The 21,464-nt window shown below is 45.6% G+C and overlaps 1 protein-coding gene across 1 annotated transcript in view; it reads right to left on the reverse strand.

The window, feature by feature from the left end:
• Nucleotides 1–19,452: 19,452 nt before the first annotated feature.
• The window catches only part of LOC142760524 (uncharacterized), a 34,299-nt gene continuing 32,287 nt past the window's right edge, over nt 19,453–21,464 (reverse strand). Inside the window, exon 5 of the mRNA XM_075863722.1 lies at nt 19,453–19,603. Coding sequence (XP_075719837.1) covers nt 19,453–19,603 — 151 coding nt within the window. The remainder of the gene's footprint in view (nt 19,604–21,464) is intronic.

Consider the following 21,464-nt stretch of genomic DNA (forward strand, 5'->3'; position numbering starts at 1 on the left):
AGAATCCGTGGCAGAGACGATTATACCAGGGGGTAAAATACAAGCGGGATCCTTCTCGGAAGGAGGATTGGCCATGAAACTACGTGACAGAGCGTCAGCCTTAATATTCTTGGACCCAGCCCTATAGGTAACCAAAAAATTTAATCTGGTAAAGAATAGTGCCCACCGAGCTTGTCTAGGATTAAGCCTCCGGGCCGATTCTAGGAAAACCAGATTCTTGTGATCCGTAAGGACCGTTACCTGGTGTCTGGCCCCCTCCAGGAAGTGCCGCCACTCCTCAAACGCCCATTTAATGGCTAGAAGTTCGCGGTTGCCAATATCATAATTACTCTCCGTGGGCGAAAACTTCCTAGAGAAGTAAGCACAGGGGCGGAGATGGGTGAGGGAGCTGGTACCCTGGGACAAGACGGCCCCCACTCCCACCTCGGAAGCGTCAACCTCCACAATAAATGGCTCCTCTTGGTTGGGCTGAATCAGCACGGGGGCCGAGATAAAGCACTTCTTGAGAGTCTCAAAGGCCTGGACGGCCTCAGGGGGCCAATGGAGGACATCGGCACCCTTGCGGGTGAGGTCCGTAAGAGGCTTAGCGACGACCGAGAAGTTGGCAATAAATCTCCTGTAATAGTTGGCGAACCCTAAAAAACACTGTAACGCCTTAAGGGAGGCAGGTTGGACCCATTCCGCCACAGCTTGAACCTTGGCAGGGTCCATGCGGAATTCATGAGGAGTGAGGATTTGCCCTAAAAATGGTATCTCCTGTACCCCAAAGACACATTTTTCAGTCTTAGCAAACAGATTATTCTCCCGAAGGACCTGGAGCACCTTCCTGACATGCTCCACGTGGGAGGACCAGTCCTTGGAAAACACCAGTATGTCATCAAGGTACACAACAAGAAATATCCCCAGGTAATCTCTCAGGATTTCATTAATAAAATTCTGGAAGACAGCAGGGGCATTACACAACCCAAAGGGCATGACCAGGTATTCGAAATGACCCTCGGGTGTGTTGAACGCAGTTTTCCACTCATCCCCCTCTTTGATGCGGATAAGGTTATATGCCCCCCGTAGATCGAACTTAGAAAACCACTGGGCTCCCTGAACCTGATTAAAAAGATCCGGAATCAAAGGAAGTGGGTACTGGTTCCTTACGGTGACCTTATTCAGGTTACGATAATCAATGCACGGCCTAAGACCACCATCCTTCTTCCCCACGAAGAAGAAGCCAGCACCTACAGGAGAAGTCGAGGGGCGAATGAAACCCTTGGCCAGGCATTCTTGGATATATACCCTCATCGCTTCACGTTCAGGACATGAAAGATTAAATATCCTACCCTTAGGAAGCTTGGCACCAGGCACCAAATCGATGGCGCAATCGTAATCTCTATGGGGGGGCAACACCTCAGAGGCCTCCTTGGAAAACACATCGGCGAAGTCCTGAACACACTCAGGAAGCGTGTTTACCTCCTCCCGGGGAGAAATAGAGTTAACAGAAAGACATGACATAAGACATTCATTACCCCATTTGGTGAGATCCCCAGTATTCCAATCAAACGTGGGATTATGCAGCTGCAACCAGGGAAGACCTAATACCAGATCAGACGATAATCCCTGCATCACCAGTACAGAGCACTGCTCCAAATGCATGGAGCCAACCAGGAGTTCAAAAACAGGAGTATGCTGAGTAAAATAACCATTAGCAAGAGGAGTGGAGTCGATTCCTACTACAGGGATAGGATAAGGTAAATCAATACAAGGCATCTTTAGAGACATAGCAAATTCCACAGACATGATATTAGCAGATGAGCAAGAATCCACGAAAGCACTGCCCGTGGCAGACCGGCCAGCAAACGAGACCTGAAAGGGAAGCAAAATTTTATTGCGTTTCACATTAACGGGAAATACCTGTGCGCCCAAGTGACCTCCCCGATGATCACTTAGGCGCGGAAGTTTTCCGGCTTCTTATTCTTGCGCCTGGGACAGGTGTTCAGTAGATGCTTGTCGTCCCCACAGTAGAAGCAGAGACCATTCATTCTGCGAAACTCCCTACGTTGTCGAGGGGACATGGAGGCCCCGAGTTGCATAGGTACCTCCGAGTCCTCCGTGGAGGGGCGAGGAGACGGGACCTCGGGGGGAATCGCAGAAAAGTCAGAGGGGAGCACACTGAAGCGTTCAAGCTGACGTTCCCTGAGACGTCGGTCAAGTCGTACTGCTAGGGCCATAACCTGGTCAAGGGAGTCAGGCGAGGGGTAGCTAACCAGCAGATCCTTCAGGGCGTCAGATAATCCTAACCTAAACTGGCACCTTAGGGCCGGATCGTTCCACTGAGAAGCTACGCACCACTTCCTAAAATCAGAACAGTATTCCTCAACCGGTCTCCTACCCTGACGTAAGGTCACCAGCTGACTCTCGGCTAAAGCAGTCCTGTCAGTCTCGTCGTAAATGAGTCCGAGGGCAGAGAAAAAACGATCAACAGAGGAAAGTTCAGGGGCGTCAGGAGCCAAGGAGAAGGCCCACTCTTGGGGCCCTTCCTGGAGTCGGGATATGATGATACCCACCCGCTGGTTCTCGGAACCTGAGGAGTGGGGCTTTAGGCGGAAATACAGTCTGCAACTCTCCCGGAAGGAGAGAAACGTCTTACGGTCCCCTGAAAACCGGTCAGGTAACTTGAGGTCGGGTTCTAGAGGTGAGGTGAGGGGTACTACTAAAGCAGCGTCACCCTGATTGACCCTTTGGGCCAGGGCCTGGACCTGTAGGGAGAGGCCCTGCATCTGCTGGGTCAGGGTCTCAAGGGGGTCCATGATAGCGTCAGCGTAGGAGAAAGGGTAGACTAGGTAAGGGCTTGTAATTATGTAATGGCAGGAAGGAGGTGAAGGGAAAGTGAGCCCTAATCTACCCACCGCCCTGTCCCTGCCTACTTGCAACGACCCGCCCTAGGCGACGAGGTACAACTGGGCGGCGGTCCCTACGCTGGCTAAGTGCACTGGAAGACAAACGGGGAACACGCAAGGGAAGGGGCAGTAGCCACGGAACGCCACGAGGAAACGGGGCGGCGAACGAACAGTCAGGACCAGGACGAAGTGAGTACACCCGAGCGGGCACGGAGACAGAAGCAAGCCAGGGCAAGCAAGCAGGTCAAGCAGAACTGCAGCAAGGCAGAAGCACGGCAGAAGCAGGCTGGAGCAAGCAGCAGTGGGGCCAGGAATCCAAAAGAATTACAAGCACTGAGGGAGAGCACAGGGCAGGTAATAAAGGGCAGGGGGCGGAGCTAACTCCGAGAGACCAGGCCGCGATAGGCTCTCCCACGCCTGAGCCTGCCACCCTGGTTGGTGGGAGATGGTGTCAGTCGAACAGGTCTGGCCTCAGGTGTGGATTGATTAATCCCAGGAGTATAGCTAGATGAAGTACCTGGCAGATCCCTAACACTGGAATTACATTTTGGCTCTCTGTGCCATCTGTCTTTAGGCAATAACTACTCACTTTCTAGTCACTATAGACTTTTTTCAGAGTTAGGCATATTGCCTTTTTTTTACACAAATTCATACTTTGATACCATTTTCATGTTTATGCACCCCATGTTGGAGTCATATTGAGTCATAGTAACTATGCATACCATCAGGGTTTTCTAATATATATATATATATATAGACTCAATATACACTTCTGTGATCCGTTTTAGGACTATTTTTGGATTCTCTGTCTATGTCATTTTATGTATTTTATTCTTGTTCTTCAATAAAGATATTTAGTTTCATACATTGATATATATGGACTCTGTTTCTCCGGTTTATTATTATTATCCAATATAACTTAAATAAAATGTATGTTTAGAGAATTTTTTTTTTTTTTTTAAATATTTATAACCATTGCCATTGCTAGCAATCAATCAACCCCTTTGCAAATACCAAATTACAAACTGCATTTCAGAATGTTCTGTTTTCTTTACACCATTCTGAGCCACAGATGACAAAGTTTGCTTGAAGCTGTAATTACTCTGTAAAGCTATGAAGCCAATTAGAGGACCAGAAACCTGCCAGTTTCAAAAAGTATAATAATAATAATAGATCTGTACATCTGTTCATATGTATCATATTAAAGAGGTTTTTATGTCTTTAACTGTTTGCAGACTGCCTGGTCAAGGATTTCTTTTATCAAATCGTTAATAAAATTTGTTTTTAATAAAAATCGAATTTCTTAACCAAAACATATATAATTGTTCATGTTTTTTTTTTTTCTTTACACTTGTCACTTACTAGTGGGGTTTCAGAATGTTATAAAAAATATCAATGACAAAATCTAAATATTTAGAATCAATTCAAGATCATACTAATTACAACTGTCTACCTAAAAAAAACAAAAACACCCACCCATGCCTTGTACAGTTTGGTTTATTTATATCTAGTAAAAGAAGCAGCGTCAGGTTTTATTCTTCGGGGAGACAGCCGCCTAGCAACAGCTAATGGGTGATCCCGGGGAGTTCTGGCGAGAGTGCGGGAACTCTCCACAGAAAGTTTCAGGTGGCGATGGAGGAGGACGCTTGCTCTATAGCAGTCTCCTTATCTGTGGAGATGTCTTCACAGAAAAATAACAAGGGTTCCAAATGCCTTCTATCCATCCCATCTTCTTTCAATAATGTAGAAAAACTCTAGGGTGGCTGTGGAATACAGCGACCAAGCGTCGCCTCAGTCACTTAGTGATCCAGAGGCTTCTATACACCTCGATAGCACACTTCAATGGCTACAAAAGCAGTCTTTGGCAGGTTGCACAGCACCCCACTTTCAAAGAACAGAATTAATTGGAGTTCCTCTTTTTTTCACACAGGGCACCACAGAGAGGAGTTGTCCCCAAATAGTGTGTTCGCCCATAACACTGCAGGCAGTGGCGTAACTACCATGGTAGCAGATTTAGTGGCTGCTACGGTGCCCGCCATCCACCAGCCGACACCCCCCCCCCATATGCCGGTGGCGCCGCTAGCAGCTACTACAGGGCCCATGCCGTCGAGCCCTCTCATGCCCGTAGACGTTGCTAGCACCGGAGGGTCCCTGGTGCTAGCGACAGCCAAATACATGCATTAGCGCTGAATGGTTGGGCATGTTCCCCCTTACCATGACGCTGATTGGTGGAGCAAAATGACTTGCCCCGCCAATCAGCTGCTTTCAACGACGCTAGCGGTATGTAAAGTTTTTTGTTTTTTTCTAATAAAACTGAGTGGCATTATCTATAGTGGGGGCTCTATCTACAGGGGGTCATCTATATGTGGGCCACTATATATGGGGGGTCTATATGTGGGGCACTATCCACAGGGGTGGTCTATATGTGGGGATGTGGGGCACTATCTACAGGGGGGGGTCTATATGTGGGGATGTGGGCCACTATATACAGGGGTGGTCTATATGTGGGTCACTATATACAGAGGGGTCTATATGTGGAGTTGTGGGCCACTATCTACAGGAGGGTCTATATGTGGGAATGTGGTACACTATATACAGGGGGTCTACATGTGGGCCACAGGGTGGTCTATATGTGGCACACTATCTACAGGGGGTATATATGTGGGGTACTATATACAGGGGGAGCTATATGTGAGACACTATACAGGGGTGGGCTATATGTAGAGCACTATATATAGGGGAGCTATTTTTAGGGCACTTTCTATAGGGGTGGACTATATGTGGGACAGTATATACAGGGGTGGGTTACCTTTGGGGCACTAGTTATAGGGTGGCTATATGTAGGGCACTGTCTACAGGGGTGGGCTATATGTGGGACACTATATACAGGGGGAGCTATATGTGAGACACTATCTGCAGAGGTGGGCTATATTTGGAGCACTATCTGTAAAGGATCTGCCAGGCACTATGTCTGGGTATACTCCCAGGATTAATCAGTCGACACCTGAGGCCAGACCTCTGAGACTGACACCTGCTCCCACCAATCAGGGTGGCAGGCTCAGGAGTGGGAGAGCCTATCGCGGCCTGGTCAGTCAGAGTTAGCTCCGCCCCCTGTCCATTTATACCTGCCGTTTTCTCTTCCTCCTTGCTTGTTATTCTCTTGGATTCCTGGCCCCACTGCTGCCTTGCTCCAGCCTGCTTCTGCCGTGCTTCTGCCTTGCTTCAGTTCCGTTTATCCTGCGTTGCTCTGCCCCTGGCTTGCTTCTGCTCCGTGCTCCCGTTTGTATACTCCACTACTTCCTGATCCTGACTGGCTCTTTCCCGCTCCGTTTCCTCGCGGCGTTCCGTGGGCGACTGTATTCCCTTGCGTGTTCCCTGTTTGTACCCCCTTGCACTTAGACAGCGTAGGGACCGCCGCCCAGTTGTACCCCGTCGCCTAGGGCGGGTCGTTGCAAGTAGGCAGGGACAGGGCGGTGGGTAGATTAGGGCTCACTTGTTCCCTTCACCTCCTTCCGCCATTACATAATAACAAGCCCTTACCTAGTCTACCATTTCTTCTACGCTGACGCTATAATGGACCCCCTTGAGACCCTAACCCAGCAGATGCAGGGCCTCTCCCTACAGGTCCAGGCCCTGGCTCAGAGGGTCAATCAGTCTGACGCTGCCTTTGTAGTACCCCTCACCTCACCTTTAGAACCCAACCTCCAGTTACCTGACCGGTTCTCAGGGGACCGTAAGACTTTTCTCTCCTTCCGGGAGAGTTGCAGACTTTATTTCCGCCTAAGACCTCACTCCTCAGGTTCCGAGAACCAGCGGGTGGGTATCATTATATCCCGACTCCAGGAAGGGCCCCAAGAGTGGGCCTTCTCCTTGGCTCCTGACGCCCCTGAACTTTCCTCCGTTGATCGGTTTTTCTCTGCCCTCGGTCTCATTTACGACGAGACTGACAGGACTGCCTTAGCCGAGAGTCAGCTGGTGACCTTACGTCAGGGTAGGAGACCTGTTGAGGAATACTGTGCTGATTTTAGAAAGTGGTGCGTAGCTTCCCGGTGGAACGACCCGGCCCTAAAGTGCCAGTTTAGGTTAGGATTATCTGACGCCCTGAAGGATCTGCTGGTTAGCTACCCCTCTTCTGACTCCCTAGACCAGATTATGGCCCTAGCAGTACGACTTGACCGACGTCTCAGGGAACGTCAGCTTGAACGTTTCAATGTTTTCCCCTCTGACTGCCCTGCGATTCCCCCCGAGGTCCCGTCTCCTCGCTCTTCCACGGAGGACTCGGAGGTACCTATGCAACTCGGGGCCTCCATGTCCCCTCGACAACGTAGAGAGTTTCGCAGGAAGAATGGTCTCTGCTTCTATTGTGGGGACGACAAGCATTTACTGAACACCTGTCCCAGGCGCAAGAATAAGCAGCCGGAAAACTTCCGCGCCTAAGTGATCATCGGGGAGGTCACTTGGGCGCACAGGTATTTCCCGTTAATACTAAACGCAATAAGATTTTGCTTCCCTTTCAGGTCTCGTTTGCTGGCCGGTCTGCCACTGGCAGTGCCTTCGTGGATTCGGGCTCATCTGCTAATATCATGTCTGTGGAATTTGCTATGTCTCTAGAGATGCCTTTTATTGATTTACCTTATCCTATCCCCGTAGTGGGTATCGACTCCACTCCTCTTGCTAATGGTTATTTTACTCAGCATACTCCTGTTTTTGAACTCCGTGTTGGCTCCATGCATTTGGAGCAGTGCTCTGTACTGGTGATGCAGGGATTATCGTCCGATCTGGTATTAGGTCTTCCCTGGTTGCAGCTGCATAATCCCACGTTTGATTGGAATACTGGGGATCTCACCAAATGGGGTAGTGAATGCCTGATGTCATGTCTTTCGGTTAACTCTATTTCTCCCCGGGAGGAGGTAAACACGCTTCCTGAGTTTGTTCAGGACTTCGCTGATGTGTTTTCTAAGGAGGCCTCCGAGGTGTTGCCCCCTCATAGAGATTACGATTGCGCCATCGATTTGGTGCCTGATGCCAAGCTTCCTAAGGGGAGGATATTTAATCTTTCATGTCCTGAACGTAAAGCTATGAGGGAGTATATCCAAGAATGCCTGGCCAAGGGTTTCATTCGCCCCTCGACTTCTCCTGTAGGTGCTGGCTTCTTCTTCGTGGGGAAGAAGGATGGTGGTCTTAGGCCGTGCATTGATTATCGGAACTTGAATAAGGTCACAGTAAGGAACCAGTATCCCCTGCCTTTGATTCCGGATCTTTTTAATCAGGTTCAGGGGGCCCAATGGTTCTCTAAGTTCGATCTACGGGGGGCGTATAACCTTATCCGCATCAAAGAGGGGGATGAGTGGAAAACTGCGTTCAACACGCCCGAAGGTCATTTCGAATACCTAGTCATGCCCTTTGGGTTGTGTAATGCCCCTGCCGTCTTCCAGAATTTTATTAATGAAATCCTGAGAGATTACCTGGGTAATTTTCTTGTAGTGTACCTTGATGACATACTGGTGTTTTCCAAGGACTGGTCCTCGCACGTGGAGCATGTCAGGAAGGTCCTCCAGGTCCTTCGGGAAAATAATCTGTTTGCGAAGACCGAAAAATGTGTGTTTGGGGTACAGGAAATACCATTTTTAGGTCAAATCCTCACTCCTCATGAATTCCGCATGGACCCTGCCAAGGTTCAGGCTGTGGCGGAATGGGTCCAACCTGCCTCCCTGAAGGCGCTACAGTGTTTTTTGGGATTCGCTAACTATTACAGGAGATTTATTGCCAACTTCTCGGTCGTCGCTAAGCCTCTTACGGACCTCACTCGCAAGGGTGCTGATGTCCTCCATTGGCCCCCTGAGGCCGTCCAGGCTTTTGAGACCCTCAAGAAGTGCTTTATCTCGGCCCCCGTGCTGGTTCAGCCCAACCAAAGGGAGCCATTTATTGTGGAGGTTGACGCGTCCGAGGTGGGAGTGGGTGCCGTCTTGTCCCAGGGTACCAGCTCCCTCACCCATCTCCGCCCCTGTGCTTACTTCTCTAGGAAGTTTTCGTCCACGGAGTGTAACTATGATATTGGCAACCGCGAACTTTTAGCCATTAAATGGGCTTTTGAAGAGTGGCGTCACTTCTTAGAGGGGGCCAGACACCAGGTAACGGTCCTGACTGACCACAAGAATCTGGTTTTCCTAGAATCTGCCCGGAGGCTTAATCCTAGACAAGCTCGTTGGGCACTATTCTTTACCAGATTTAATTTCTTGGTTACCTATAGGGCTGGGTCCAAAAATATTAAGGCTGATGCTCTGTCACGTAGTTTCATGGCTAATCCTCCTTCTGAGAAGGATCCTGCTTGTATTTTACCCCCTGGTATAATTGTTTCTGCCACTGATTCTGACTTAGCCTCTGACATCGCGGCTGATCAAGGTTCAGCTCCCGGGAACCTCCCTGGGGACAAACTGTTTGTCCCCCTGCAATACCGGCTAAGGGTGCTCAGGGAAAACCATGACTCCGCTCTATCTGGTCATCCTGGCATCTTGGGTACCAAACTCCTCATTACCAGAAACTATTGGTGGCCTGGGTTGCCTAAAGACGTTAGGGCTTACGTCGCCGCTTGTGAGGTCTGTGCTAGGTCCAAGACCCCTAGGTCCCGACCTGCGGGCTTACTACATTCCTTGCCCATTCCCCAGAGACCTTGGACCCATATCTCCATGGATTTTATCACCGATTTGCCTCCATCTCAGGGCAAGTCGGTGGTGTGGGTGGTAGTAGACCGCTTCAGCAAGATGTGCCACTTTGTGCCCCTTAAGAAACTACCTAACGCCAAGACGTTAGCTTCTTTGTTTGTGAAACACATTTTGCGTCTCCATGGGGCCCCAGTCAATATCGTTTCGGACAGAGGGGTACAATTTGTTTCCTTATTTTGGAGAGTTTTTTGTAAAAAATTGGAGATTGATCTGTCCTTCTCCTCCGCCTTCCATCCCGAAACTAATGGCCAAACGGAAAGGACTAACCAATCCCTGGAACAATATTTAAGGTGTTTCATTTCTGACTGTCAATTTGATTGGGTCTCATTCCTTCCCCTCGCCGAATTTTCCCTGAATAACCGGGTCAGTAACTCGTCAGGGGTCTCCCCGTTTTTCTGTAATTTCAGGTTTAATCCTAGGTTCTCCTCCGTTTCCCCTGGTGGTTCCAATAATCCCGAGGTAGAGGACGTTCATCGGGAACTGTGCACAGTCTGGGCCCAGGTTCAGAAGAACCTAGAGGCGTCCCAGAGCGTACAAAAGATTCAGGCTGATTGTAGACGTTCTGCTAACCCCCGGTTTGTCGTCGGGGATCTTGTGTGGTTGTCGTCGAGGAACTTGCGCCTTAAGGTCCCGTCCAGGAAGTTTGCTCCCCGATTTATTGGACCTTATAAGGTCATTGAAGTCCTCAACCCTGTATCCTTCCGTCTGGAGCTGCCCCCATCCTTTCGTATACACGACGTCTTCCATGCCTCCCTCCTGAAACGCTGCTCCCCGTCCTGGTCCCCCTCGAGGAAACCTCCTGTTCCCGTTCTCACCCCTGAGGGGGTGGAATTCGAGGTGGCCAAGATTGTGGACAGTAGGATGATCCAGGGCTCCCTCCAGTACCTGGTCCATTGGAGAGGATACGGGCCGGAGGAGAGGACTTGGGTTCCTGCTCGAGATGTTCACGCTGGGGTATTGATCAGGAGGTTCCACCTTCTCTTCCCCACTAAACCGGGTCCTCTTAGTAAGGGTCCGGTGGCCCCTCATAAAGGGGGGAGTACTGTAAAGGATCTGCCAGGCACTATGTCTGGGTATACTCCCAGGATTAATCAGTCGACACCTGAGGCCAGACCTCTGAGACTGACACCTGCTCCCACCAATCAGGGTGGCAGGCTCAGGAGTGGGAGAGCCTATCGCGGCCTGGTCAGTCAGAGTTAGCTCCGCCCCCTGTCCATTTATACCTGCCGTTTTCTCTTCCTCCTTGCTTGTTATTCTCTTGGATTCCTGGCCCCACTGCTGCCTTGCTCCAGCCTGCTTCTGCCGTGCTTCTGCCTTGCTTCAGTTCCGTTTATCCTGCGTTGCTCTGCCCCTGGCTTGCTTCTGCTCCGTGCTCCCGTTTGTATACTCCACTACTTCCTGATCCTGACTGGCTCTTTCCCGCTCCGTTTCCTCGCGGCGTTCCGTGGGCGACTGTATTCCCTTGCGTGTTCCCTGTTTGTACCCCCTTGCACTTAGACAGCGTAGGGACCGCCGCCCAGTTGTACCCCGTCGCCTAGGGCGGGTCGTTGCAAGTAGGCAGGGACAGGGCGGTGGGTAGATTAGGGCTCACTTGTTCCCTTCACCTCCTTCCGCCATTACACTATCTATAGGGGAAGCTATATGTAGGGCAGCACTGTGGCTCAGTGGTTAGCACTATTGACTTGCAGCTGTGGAGTCCATATGTGGGCACTATCTACAGAGGGCTGTATGTGGGACACTATCTACAGGGGCTTCTATGTAGGGCACTATCTACAGAGGCTCTATGGGTTCACTATCTACAGGGGGCTATTGGGGCACTATTTAGAGGGGCATGTTGTGTGTGTGTGTGTGTGACAGTGTATGGTACTATTATAATCAGGGACACAGTGCATGGCGCTATTATAGTTAGAGGTGCAGTGTATGGCGCTATTATATTTAGAGGTGTTGAGAATTTTAACTTTGTTTATAGGTGCAGAAATGTTTTAAAAGTGAAAAGCTAAAGACATCTGAGTTGAAAACGGCAGAAATGGGTCATGGCCGGTAGAAATCCATCATAGAGGTCTGGACCGGAGGGAGAAGAAAAGAACTAGAATCTGAGACATCACCGGTGAGTCCCTTAATGTAAATGTTTATTCTGCCTCTAATCAGCACTGTAGTAACTGTATGATCTGCAGTGAGATGATGGGCAGTATGATTTTTTTTTGTGAAACAGCATCTCCCAGCATATCCTCAGCATTGTTTGGGCCATGCTGGGAGCTGTACTTTTATGCCATACAAACCTATACGGCAGGGGTTGCACTACATTGAGCTGTATTTGTTCTGGTGTTGTATATATGTACTGATCTTAGTTCTGATGCTGTATGTAAGTACTGAGCTTGATTCTGGTTGTCACAATGCGGGGTGTGGACCCCCGCGTAGCGGGAGGGCAGCTTGCCAAACAGGTATGGTACAGAGTCAATAGTCCAGAAAGGTTACCTTGGCAATGTAGACAGTAGCAAGGCAGGCACGACTGGGACCAGGTGGCAGATAGATGTCAGGCGTGGAGTAGCAGAGCAGGTGTGGAAATGCAGCACAGCACGGTAACAGCGCAGCATGGCAGTAGACCAGGATGGTACTGGATAGCACAGGAAACAGGATACAGCATACAGGTACGGGGGAACAGTGGGAAGCTGGAAGACACTTAGGAGACCATTTGAAAGACAGACTTCGGGAAACATCAACAACGCTCAGGAGGATCAGAAGAGCGGGGGCCTTCTTATAGTCCAGGAAATCATGGGAGTTGTTGATGATTTCATGCGCACAGTCTCGATACCCGGAAGTGAATGCCGGCGCCTCACAGGGGGACGATGCAGCACAGCAGCAGGATGTCCATGGACGCGGTCATCGAGGAGTAAGTTAGAACGACGGACAGTGGCTATAGACGTTACATTGGTGTTGTATATATATACCAGCAGAAAAAATGGGACATAGATAACTTCAAAACCACAAAAAAGGCCATACTTACTAAGTGGGTGGGTGAAAACCCGTTCCCAGCAGGACGTAGACAGGTCAAGAAATGCTGCAGAAGGAGGGTGCATTAAATAGTGATAGCCACTCCCACTAGTCTTGAGGGGAGTGGCGAACTAAGTGCTCACAAGTGTGCAATAAATGAGTGTCAGTGTAGTGCTAGGGTGTGAATGTATGGTAAAAAAGAAATGTGTATGTATGGAAGTGTTAGAACTGTGTGATAATGTAATAAAAAGTAAATGTGTGATGAATAGGGGTCAGTGCTGTGAATAGTACATGCGGTGTCAGTACTATGTGTAATACGTGGAGGGATAATGTGCTGGTCGTCAGGCATAGCATATCTTGCCGGATCACAGCACCTGTCTGCTGGGAACAGGTTTTCACCCACCCACTTAGTAAGTATGGCCTTTTTTGTGGTTTTGGTGTTGTATATATGTACTGATCTTGGTTCTAATACTGTATGTAAGTACTGAGCTTTGTTCTGGTGCTGTATATACGTATGAGATTGGTTTTGGTGCTGTATATATGTAATGAATTTTGTTCTGGGGATGTATATATGTACTGAGCTTGGTTCTAGTGCTGTATTTATGTACTGAGGTTGGTTCTGGTGCTGTAGTATTTATGTACTGAGGTTGGTTCTGGTGTGGTATATATGTATGGGCTTGGTTCTAGTGCTGTATTTATGTACTGAGGTTGGTTCTGTTGCTGTATATATGTCAGAGCTTGGTTCTGGATCTGTAATTATATAGGATATATTTATAATAACAAAATTGCAGGGCAGATGGAATTATTCTCTATTCATTGTATATTTAATGGGAATCTGTCAGGTAGTTTTAACCCCTTGAACCGTCACCATGCGGTAATACATGACCTGACAATATTTCCAAACATTCCCTTGTATGTTTTTTTCAGATGCAGCAAAATCTTCAAAATCCACTTTTAAAACGGCGCACACTATGTGCTTATTACTCATTAGAGGTCATGGGGCGGTGCCGCTATCCTAAAGAGTCACATAGTCCTGCCTCCAAACCCACATTTCCATGTTTGAGTGACTTCTCCCTAGCTGATACAACTTTCTTGGATGCACCATTTCCTTGTGGCACTATACACAAGGGGGGCTGTGTGGCACTATACACAAGGGGGAGCTGTGTGGCACTATACACAAGGGGGAGCTGTGTGGCACTATACACATGGGGGAACTGTATGGCACTATTTACAAGGGGGAGGGCTGTGACTCTATCTACAGGGGGCTGAGTGGCACAATCTACAGTCGTCTGTGTGTGGCACTATCTACTAAGGGGGGGGCTGTGCTGCACTATATACTAAGGGGGGGCTGTGTGGCACTATATACAAGGGAGGGGGGCTGTGTGGCACTATATACAGTGGGAGCTATATAGCGCTATATACAGTGGGGGCTTTATGGCGATATCTACAGGGCGGCTGTATGGCACTATCTACAAGGGGGAGGTGAGGGCGCTATCGACAAATGGTGTGTGACACTGTCTATAGGCGGGGCTATATAGCACTGTCTACAGGTGGGCTGTATGACACATTATACAGGGGGCACTATTTATAAGGGGAGCTGCTTGTGGCATCCGGGGGGGGCCCCGGTCAAGAGTTTGCTATGGGGCCCAGTCTTTCCTAGTTACGCCCTTGACTGCAGGGTCCTCTGAGAAAGGAAAATGGAGCAAACTTCAAATGTTAAGTGTGGGTCTCGCTGGCATAACACCTCCTTCCAAATTATTCACTCATTGGTGGGCCATATCAGACACCTTAAAAGTGAAAGAATTTGCTCAACTCGCCTTCCGTTCTTCTCTTCATCGCCTTCATTCAACTTTTGTGGGAATTCCCGATATTCTGGCCTTAGTAGCACCTGAAATAGACCCGGCTTTACTTTTTATTACTGGGTCAGCATTGCCTCTTGATAATTTTGACCAGACCCTTACACACATCCAATTTAAAATATTGGATGCGGTGGGTCCTATGCTCCATATGTTATAAAAAGCGGAGCAAGAAGGGGAACTCTCCACAGTTCTAAACGCTAAGGCTATATTATCCTCCAAAATCGCATTACTAAAAGCGTCCAGTAGGTCTGTATTATTAATAGGTCGGACCTTTAATCACATTTCTAATGTCAGAAGAGCTAGATGGCTGACCTCTGCAGGCAGCCCAGAATTCGCTCTTAAATTTCATGAGTTTCCCAATCTAGAAAATAGCAATCAGTTTGGTCCTGAATTTATGCATGAGGTGAAGGCCAAAAATAAGGGACAGATATCATTTGCTAAACTGAAAAAAACTATAATCTTTAAAAAGTCCTTTTGTGCAGAGATGTCTGAGAAGAGAAAAACATACACAGCGCCACTTGGTGCAAGATAAAACCTTAATGGGTAAAGTAATGGATAGCGTTGGTAAGTTGCTATACTCACCAAAAAACTTGTACTGGCAGGTACAGCTTTGAGATGTAGGCTGTATTGGAACAAGGTTGCAGCTTTCACTATCCAGGTGCCGGCATCAATTGTATTGTGCCGCGAGGAATAGCAGTTTAAAAGTATATATTTAAAAAAATATATATATGTTAAAAATTGGATATAGGAAAGCGCTACTCAAAAGGAAGGATAAGCAGAGTGATAATGATCAGTAGATTTATTATGCAAAAAGAAGGGCAACGCGTTTCAACGCAGAACTTGCGTCTTCATCAGGCCAAGATTATGTAAAAGCAAGTCTGAATATAGAGTCCGTGCTCAATCTTTTTTTCTCCTAGATTTTTTCGTTCAATTCCCAATTTTTTAGACAAATTAGAGGGTGCGCAATGGGATCAAGATATACACCCTCATATGCTAACCTTTATATGGGACAGTTTGAGGATTCCTATATATTTAATGATCATATTTTTAGTGAGAATATTGTCTTTTATCGCCGTTATATTGATGACTTGTTTTTTATCTGGAAGGGTAATGCAACAGATGCCTCTGCTTTTATTAGCTTTTTAAATCAAAATGACTTTGGACTCACCTTAAGGTTATGTGCACACGATAACGACCATTACGGCTGAAATGACGGAGCTGTTTTCAGGAGAAAACAGCTCCGTCATTTCAGCCGTAATTGCTCGTACTCGCATTTTGTGAGGCGTCTTTGACGGACGTAATTTGGAGCTTTTCTTCATTGGATTCAATGAAAAATGGCTCAAATTACTTCCAAAGAAGTGTCCTGCACTTCTTTGACGAGGCAGTGGTCCCCCCCACTTTTATAACCAGCCAGATAAAACACAGCAGCAGCAGCCTAGCATTACAAGGGTGGGAAGGTCCACTGTTTTTGGCCCTTCCCAGCCTCATAATACCAGCCTGCGGCCGCCCCAGAGCCCGACCATCACAACAGATGGTCGGGTACTGGATCGTACCTGGCTCTTCCCGGCACCCCTGGTGGTGGTGGGTACCGGGGTAATAATGGTGGTTAGTGTTAGCCTCTGCACCGGCTAACACTAAGCCTCGCCTTAGTAATGGATGTTGTCACTCAGACAGCGGCCATTACTAAAGTGGTAGTAATAAAATTTGAAAAGAAAAAGACAAAGATATAGATAAAATATTTTATTGAAATAAAGCACCCCCAACACAACCCTCATTAACCATTTTATTGTAGAAAAAAAAACGTCATCTAAGTAGTCCTCGAAACCGACGTAGTCCAAACACCAAACCTGTAAAAAAAATAAATGAAATAAAACATGTCGTAGGCTTAGATTCAGTTTAATGTGTGATACTGACTGTTATACCATGTATAGAAGCCTGCCGTGAAGTTGACTTAGATACAGGGCGCCAGCAGACAGTATCATACATGGCCATACATACATATATACAAACATACATACAAGCATGCACATATATACATGCAAATATACATACATGCAAACATACACACATATATACATGCAAACTATCATACATACATGCATACACACACACATGAAAACATACATACATACAAACAAACATGCAAAGATACATACATACATATATACAAGCATGCACAAATATACATGCAAACATAAATACATGCAAACATAATTACATACATGCACATATATAAACATACATGCAAACATACATGCAAAAATAAAAACATGCAAACATACATACATGCACATATATACATACATACATACATGACAACATACATACAAACATACATGACAACATACATACATGCAAACATACATACATACATGCAAACATACATTCACACATGCAAACATATATACATGCAAATATACATACAAACATGCACATGTATACATACATGCCAACATACATGCAAACATACATGCACATACATACATGACAACATACATACATGCAAATATATACATGCAAATATACATACATACACACATGCACATATATACATACATGCCAACATACATGCACATATATACATACATGACAACATACATACATACATACATACATACATGACAACATACATACATACATATATATATATATATATATACACATGCAAATATACATACAAACATGCATACATACATACATACATACATACATTCATGCAAACACACATACATGCAAACATACATACATTCATGCAAACATACATACATACATACATACAAATATACATACACACATGCACATACATACATACATGACAACATACATACATACATGACAACATACATGCAAAAATACATACATGCAAACATACACACATGCAAACATACATACATACATGCAAATATATACATGCAAATATACATACAAACATGCACATATATACATACATGCCAACATACATGCACAGATATACATACATACATACATGACAACATACATACATGCCAACATACATACATACATACATACATGCCAACATACATACATGCCAAAAAATAATAATAATACGTTCATACTTACTTTCCTCCTGTCCGGCCTCCAGCGATGACGTTTCATCCATGTCGCCGCTGCAGCCTGTGATTGGCTGCAGAGGCGGTCACGTGGGATGAAGCGTCATCCTGACGTGCGTGACCGCCACTACAGCCTGTGATTGGCTGCAGCGGCGAAAGGGATGAAACGTCATCGCTGGAGGCCGGACAGGAGGAAAGTAAGTACGAACGTATAATTTTTATTTTTTTATTACATTTAAATTGTATTTTCCGCGCGCCGAGCATGTACTGTGAAGGTTGCTGAAAGAGTTAGTGCAGCCCATTAACTCTATCAGCACCCCGGACAGTAGCATGCTCGGCGCACGGAAGTGACAGGTTCGGTCAGAACTAGTTCGGTCCGAACCGAACTTTTTTGTGAAATTCGGCGAACTAGCCGAACCGAACTTTTGATAAGTTCGCTCATCTCTAGATGTGGCCATCAGAGATGTTTATGCTGTAGTAGCATTACACATGGCTGCACCTCCTTTACTTCCTCTGTCACAAATGAGACGTTCCCTATTAAAACCTTTATGAACTGTAGCAATAGCTACGTTATATATTTATTAAAATGTCCCTGCAACTTACAATATGTGGAGAGAACCACCCAACAACTGCGTCGCAGAATTAACAAGCACAGATCCAACGTGAAGATTGGCTTTTTAAAACATAGTGTTTCACGTCATTTCTCAATAATAAAAATTTTGGAAATATTCTTGTTACTCCTATTGAATCCGTCTCAGCAACTCATAATGACAGGTTTAATAGACTTAAGCAGAGGGAGAACTATTGGATTTTTAAATTGTCCTCTCTGCAACCTGGTGGTCTTAATGACAGCTCTGAATCTGCACTAACTGAATAATAATAATGTTAATGTTGTTAAAAAAATATATATTTAAAAAAAATAAAAATATAAATATATATGTTTCTATTTCACAAATACCTGACCACCATACCTGTAAAGGATCTGCCAGGCACAACTTCTGTGTATACGCCCATAGGTAATCAGTCTGCACCTGAGTCTATGTCTCTGAGACTGACTCCATCTTCCACCACTCAGGATGGCAGGCTTAGGAGTGGGAGAGCCTATCGCAGCCTGGCCAGACGGAGATAGCTCCCGCCCTCTGTCTATTTATACCTGCCTTTCCTGTTCCTCCTTTGCTTGTGATTCTTCTCGTGTGGTTTCCTGGCCCAGCTACAGCTTCTACTATTTGATCCTGCTCCATACTGACCCTGGCTTACTGACTACTCTCCTGCTCTGCGTTTGGTACCTCGTGCACTCCTGGTTTGACTCGGCTCGTTCACCACTCTTGTTGCTCACGGTGTTGCCGTGGGCAACTGCCCCATTTCCCTTAGCTTTGTGTACCCTTGTCTGTTTGTCTCGTGCACTTACTGAGCGTAGGGACCGCCGCCCAGTTGTACCCCGTCACCTAGGGCGGGTCGTTGCAAGTAGGCAGGGACAGAGTGGCGGGTAGATTAGGGCTCACTTGTCCGTTTCCCTACCCCCACCATTACAATACCTGTTATTTATATTATTGATGTAATACTATGAATTTACATTATCTTTGTAAATTTATGCATCCCATCACATTATATGACTCCAATGTACTTTTATAGTTTAACTGCATCCATCTCCTTAAACATATCTTTATATACATGCGTTCATTACAGTGCCCTCTTTTTATTTTTATTTTTATTTTCTCTCCATTTACTCTTACTTTCCCTTTCCTCACTGATAAACATCAAAACGTTTTTTTTTTTACACACCTTGTCCTTCTTTTCCCTTGTTTCCAGATAATTAACATGTCTAAAAAAACGTAACTAATCTCTCTACTTACAATCTTCATTTCCCTGCATACGTATCCCCAGTCTCCTCCGGCATTATGATAGATTTGTTTTGCTTTTGCTAGCTTTTTTCACCCTCACGGCCACCGTAGCTCTTCAGGTTGCCAGGACTACGCTGACGCCAGCGGGCCGTTCTTCCTTTCGTTTCTGCTTTACCCTGTGCCGCTGCCTGTGCCGCTGCATCTGTCTCCTCCATGTTCTCCTTTAGTCTTCTGAACACCGGTAAATACTCCTTATAATGTTTTAAACGGCAAAGTTTTTCCCGATCGTTTTTGTATTAACCCGATAATTTTACTTTCATATACAGTATGTTTGCATGTTTTGATTATGTGTTCATTCTGTACTTCCTGATAACTAGTACTTTTTATTCAGGCTCTATAATCTATCATCTGTTTTACGTATCTCATGTTTTTTCTAATTGTGACTGGTTTCCCGATGACGTCATTCACATCTGTTTATCTGTGTATCTGATTGTTTGTGTTTTGGCATTTTTTTGCCTATGATCCCCTCCCCCTCATCCACATGTGTATTTAAGATGTGTGTTCAGACTTGCTTTTACTTAATCTTGGCCTGATGAAGACGCAGATTCTGCGTTGAAAAACATTGCCCTTCTTTTTGCATAAAAAATCTACTGAGCATTGTCACTCTGCTTATCCTTCCTTTTGAGTAGCGCTTTCCTATATCCAATTTTTAACATATATATATTTTTTTAAATATATACTTTTAAACTGCTATTTCTCGCGGCACAATACAATTGATGCCGGCACCTGGATACTGAAAACTGCAACCTATTTTTAAAAATATATACTTTTAAACTGCTTTTGTGCAGAGAGCCATCCGCTTAGATCCCAAGGACAGGCCCGTGATAATCTGGGACAGCCTCAATTTATTCAAAGCCCACTCTTAAGAGCTGCAGCTTCCTCCAGGGCTGCAGCCAAAGGAATTCCCCTTGTTTCCATACTCAGGGCAGCTAAATGGTCCTCTAGCGAAACCTTCATCAAGTTCTATTGGATTTCTCAGAGCTACCACCAGGTGTGTGCTACTCTACCCATTAGCTTGTGCTAGGTGGCTGTCGCCCTGAAGAACAAAGAAGTTTGCAAGATTCTATGACCTGCAAACGGTATTTGTTCTAGGGAAAAGGACAGCCACCTAGCAACAGCAACCCTACCATTTTCCCTCCCTAACAAGGTTGTCCTGTGCTAGCAGCTTTCTTAATATCTCTATATTCTAAGTCAAAGAAACCAGAGACAAGGGAGCCACCCGCAAGCCGAATCCAAGAAATACTGTAGGTACTGGTCTTGAGGCTTCTTTCCTAGACTGAAGTTTACTTCATACTCTCAGGATCCTTTATTTTTATTTTTTTTAATAATTTCTTTATTATTTTTCTGTCTTATAATACAACAAAATATATTACATATCAAGTCAGACATATAAAATACCCCAACCCTCCCCCCCCCAAATATAAGTGGAGTTTAAAATAATAATTAAAAAAAATAATAAACTTTAAAAAAAGAAATAAATAAAAATAAAAGAAAAAAGAATAAAAAATATAAAAAATAAATTAATAAAAGAAAGACCCTAATTCGGAGCTCAGAACATAGGTATTTTTCATCATTTAAGTTAATAAACCAGGGTTTCCATTTACTATACAATTTATCTGTCATAAATTTACCAAAGTAATATGGTTTTTCATATAGCAAAATCTTATAGACCTGCCCTTTCCATTCACGAAGGTGGGGAGATCTAAATGAAATCCATCTTTTTAGGATCCCCAAACGTGCTAAAAAAAAAAAGCAGTTGAAGAATCAATTGAACTCTAACTTTATTATATACTTTATTAATTTCAATAGAATCCCCTAAGAGAATTAGAGTAAGATCTTGATCAGGCCAAAGGGGTAAAGTCAATTTAATACAATCTATTATCTGTGACCAATAGCGATGTAATTTGGGACATCTCCAAAGCAAATGTACTAGGTCTGTACTTGCAGATCCATATTTGGGACAGTCATCTATAGTTCTATATCCCATTTTAACCAATTTTTTTCGGCGTGTAGTGCAATCTATTAATCACCA

Source organism: Rhinoderma darwinii, chromosome 4, assembly GCF_050947455.1.
Source record: "Rhinoderma darwinii isolate aRhiDar2 chromosome 4, aRhiDar2.hap1, whole genome shotgun sequence".
Lineage (NCBI taxonomy): Eukaryota > Metazoa > Chordata > Amphibia > Anura > Rhinodermatidae > Rhinoderma > Rhinoderma darwinii.